Source organism: Lathyrus oleraceus, chromosome 1, assembly GCF_024323335.1.
Source record: "Lathyrus oleraceus cultivar Zhongwan6 chromosome 1, CAAS_Psat_ZW6_1.0, whole genome shotgun sequence".
Taxonomy (NCBI): Eukaryota; Viridiplantae; Streptophyta; class Magnoliopsida; order Fabales; family Fabaceae; genus Lathyrus; species Lathyrus oleraceus.
Genome location: NC_066579.1, coordinates 355,724,877 through 355,728,946, shown reverse-complemented (window position 1 = coordinate 355,728,946; position 4,070 = coordinate 355,724,877). Strand labels below are relative to the sequence as shown.

General features: G+C 35.1%; 1 protein-coding gene across 1 annotated transcript; it reads left to right on the top strand.

The window, feature by feature from the left end:
* Nucleotides 1-913: 913 nt before the first annotated feature.
* On the top strand, nucleotides 914-3,794 carry LOC127136240 (DNA replication complex GINS protein SLD5). The gene is made up of 6 exons (XM_051062829.1): nucleotides 914-1,420; nucleotides 1,514-1,636; nucleotides 2,533-2,615; nucleotides 2,737-2,846; nucleotides 3,259-3,349; nucleotides 3,432-3,794. The coding sequence occupies exons 1-6, from the start codon at nucleotides 1,238-1,240 to the stop codon at nucleotides 3,526-3,528; spliced, it is 687 nt and encodes a 228-aa protein (XP_050918786.1). The 5' UTR covers nucleotides 914-1,237; the 3' UTR covers nucleotides 3,529-3,794.
* The last annotated feature ends 276 nt before the right edge of the window (nucleotides 3,795-4,070 follow it).

The window sequence follows — 4,070 nt, the reverse complement described above, 5'->3', positions numbered from 1 at the left end:
AGTTTTCATACATTAGCCATAGGTTTGATTTATCCTAGTTGGTTGATGTTGATCTCACCTTTTGTCCTTAGTGATTAAATTGTAAGACTTCCTTGCTTATTATAGGGTTAACCCCTCACTAGCAAGTTGAAGCTTTTCTCACATGGTGGACTTGTTGTTTGTATAAGGTTGAGTTTTCTCCCGTGGATAACGAAAGACCTTAGAGCTTTTGTGTTTTAAAATGAATCCACTCATATTTTGGAAATCTTTTAGCCGAACTACGGCGTTTTGATCCTTACCTTCCATGGAAAGGTACGTAGGCAACGAGTTCATCCGTTCAAACACAAAAATAATAACTTGTATATTCTTCTCTCATCCTTTCAATCCATGTTTGCACAATAAATATTTCATAAACAAATAACATGTCATACAACAAGTTGTGAAAAGGGCTTCCTAGGACGTTTTGGGTGCCTAACACCTTCCCATTGTGTAATTAACCCCCTTACCTAGATATCTCCCATTGTGTAATTAACCCCCTTACCTAGATATCTGACCTTTCATTAGTTTTCTATGTGTAAAACTTCTTAGGCTTTTGTTCGATTTTTAGCCATTCCTTTGGATAAATAAAAGTGCGGTGGCGACTCGATTCTTTGTATGCTTTGCTTTTGATTTAATCAATAAATCATAAAGTGACGAATACACCGCTACAGTAAGGTATGTACATTTTATGTATTTGATGAATTTTTTTAATGTTAGGTATTTAGGTAGTAAAATAATACATTATATAATAAAATAAAATGATTCACTAATAATTTTTTATTTTTTAATATATTAATATTTTTTATAAAAAAACATTTTAAACTATATAATTATATATTATATCATATATAAATTATTAAAGTTAAATAATATAATTGAAGTCCGAGAATTGACTGACATGCGGGGTCCCGCTCCAAAGTGTCGTCCTAAGAACTTTTTTGCCATCCGTTTCCGCGGGAAAAAATTCCCAAAACACTCCAAAAACAGTTTCTGTACGAAAACCTAAATCCGCCGCGACATTATCATCGTCCCGCCTTTCTCCCCCTCGTTTCAAAAGAAATTCTCTCAGATTGCGTTACACCGGACCGTTTCTGCTTCCTGTTTTCTCAGCCTTGTTTCACATTGATGTTGCGATTTTCTCACAAAATTCTACTTTTCTAGTTGCTACTGAAAAGGTTCAAGTGTGTGCTGTTTTCGTTTTCATTCTAAATTCTAATCAATGGCTTCAAGATCTGTGGATGGAGAACAATCAACTCAGGCTGAAGATGATTATAATGCCATGCTTTCAACCACTGATGTTGAACTTCTCAAACGAGCTTGGCGTAATGAGAAAGCAGCCCCGGAGATTCTTCCTTTTCAATCTGATTTGATTGCCCGTGTCAGAGAACAAATTGAGTTGATGGTAGCATCTCAAACCCTATTGCATTTTCCTGTTTTTGTTCTGAAAATTGGAAATTTGGTCTTGTGATTTGATTCTTGTTGTGTTCTTTTACAGGAAGAAACTGTGGAGGAAAAATCTACTGTTGGGACTGACCCTCTTTCAGTGTCTTTGTATCAAATGGACTTGGATAGAACCCTCTTTCTTTTGAGGTCGTATCTTCGCATCCGTATCTTGAAGGTAAACAGCCATAGACTCAAACCAATAGTTAAGATAAATGAACCAATGATTTGTTGTTGTACTTGTAGTATTAGTTGTGACCTTAGTTAGTATATTAGTTGTTATGTTAACTGAAGTTGGAGTATTAGCAGTGACCTTACTCGGTTAGTATACTAGTTGTTATTTTAACCGAAGTTGGACTCCGGTCCAGTGTAGTCAAAGATTGAGTGTTGGATCGTAAGATTCTACGTGCTAAGGATGTCTGAGAGTGCTATGATCAGAGAAAGATCGTTTTCGTCACCGGCATGATCAAGATCAAGCTTTTTGAAGCAAGATTTTTTTTGGGGGCCTGAATTATAGTTTTCATGTTTTTTTTATCAATTAGCCTAGTGGCTGGAATTCACCTTTTTTAAAGGTGAACAAGTAGGATGTCGAGGGTTTGAATCCGCGCCTGTATATTTGATGTCCCTGCACAGCTACCAACTGAGCTGACTTAACGGGATGAAATTACCATTTTTTCTTTGGTTGAATCTTACGTGCTAACGATATCCGAATTTACGATCTTTCACAAGCCGGTCGATCTTACTTAAGATCTTGTGTTTGACTCCATTGCTCCGATCTTTTAACTCCTTCAACTCCTTTTATCTTTTTTGCTCAAACCAGTGGAACCACTCAATAGCAGTGGCCCTATTGATCTTTAACTAGATTGAAATTTTATTTTTTTGTATAGCATCTATTTTGCGAGATAATGTTTTTTGCAATCTTAGTTTCTACCCGTATCATAGATTTTATATAAATAAAGTACACATTAATTGTTGAAATATTTGAATACTAATCAAGATGTGTATAGAGTCACCTATTGTTGTGTTTCCTAGATTGCATCTTGGTCAATTTTAATAACCACACTTATATTGCAGATCGAAAAGTACATGTTCCACATCCGAAAAACTGAAGAACTTTGGAACAGGCTTTCTAAGGATGAGAAATTTTTCACCGAAAGGTAAGGCTGTTCAATGTGTTTTAAAAGATAGCTCAATGTATTTTAACAAGAAAATTTTTGGACTTTCAATTTGTAGCAAAGTATGCTACTTGTGGTTTTTAATCTAGTTCTCTGGTTGTAGGTGCTCAGATGACCTAAAGAAACATCTGGAAGAGAGTGTTCTATCAAAACTGCCTGAAAATTATCAGTCTTATGAGAGGCAATCTATAATTAGTGAAGAGGATGACATGAGTAATTTTCCATTCTTGTTTATCCATGTCATTTTTGGTTTTGATATTTCTTATGGACCATTTTGTCAGCCTAGGACCTTTGTAGCACCGACACCTCTGTAAAGAATTTGTTAGCATTTTGACAAGCAATATGAAAGATTTTGGAATTGGATTGAATGACTTAATCAGAGTCTGAGGATCATTCCTGTAGTACCTTTTTTCAACATTTTATGAACTGTATGCATTTAGCTGTTTTGCTAATTTGTAGTTTTGTGTACATATTTGACTTGAAGTTGTTTTGAAGTGCATGAATCCCTCAGACAGTTCATAATACCATGTCTTCTTTTCTGTATGTTATGTCACTGAGACTAGGATGTCTCCCGAAACAGACGAAGCATATGTTCTGACAATTAATTTGTTTATGCATGTTTCAGTTCCAGAACCACGGCTCGACACATTTGTTTTGTGTAGAAGTAAAGATTATCTCACAGGCATTCAGCTTGGAGACGGACCTGTTGATGACAGGCAATTATCTTTTTCTTGCATAAGTTTATTCTGCCGGTTTTAAGAAAATTTAGCAAGCAGATTAATTTGATTGTTTTTGCAGGTCAAAGCTGTTTGAAATGGAGGCTGGTGTCCTTTACTTTATATGTTACAAATCGATAAAGCCGCTTGTAGAGAGTGGCAAAATTGAACTACTGTGACTTTTTTACTACTCATCGAAAAATAGCAACCTCTTAACTTGATAATGTTTTATTTAGTTATGTTTTATCATACTTCCTCTGTCCCAAATCATGTGATTCTAGAAGAAGAAAAAAACATTTGTCCCATTATCAGACAGTTCATGTGTCATTATCATTTTCAGACAGTTCATGTTTCCATTATCATTTGTACCATATACTATTTTGGTAATATTTGTCAAACTGTGATGCATGAATGCTTCAATTCATCGCGCAGATGATTCTTTTTACTCCTTGAGCATGATGACACAAAACTGATAGCTGCATGTGATTAGAGCTCATAGTGTTGGTTAGATTAGTTCATCTTGTTGAGTTTACTGGAGTTGGTTATTGAATTGTTAGTTTGGTTGTTAGAACAGTTAGATATTCTTGCTCTACATACGGTAAAGGTGGTGCGTTTTGGGATTCATTCAATTAATATGCAAGAGTTTATCTCCTTTCTTCTTCTTTAAACTAATGCACTTTTCTTCTATTGCGTCAATGGATGACATTTTTAAGATGGTATT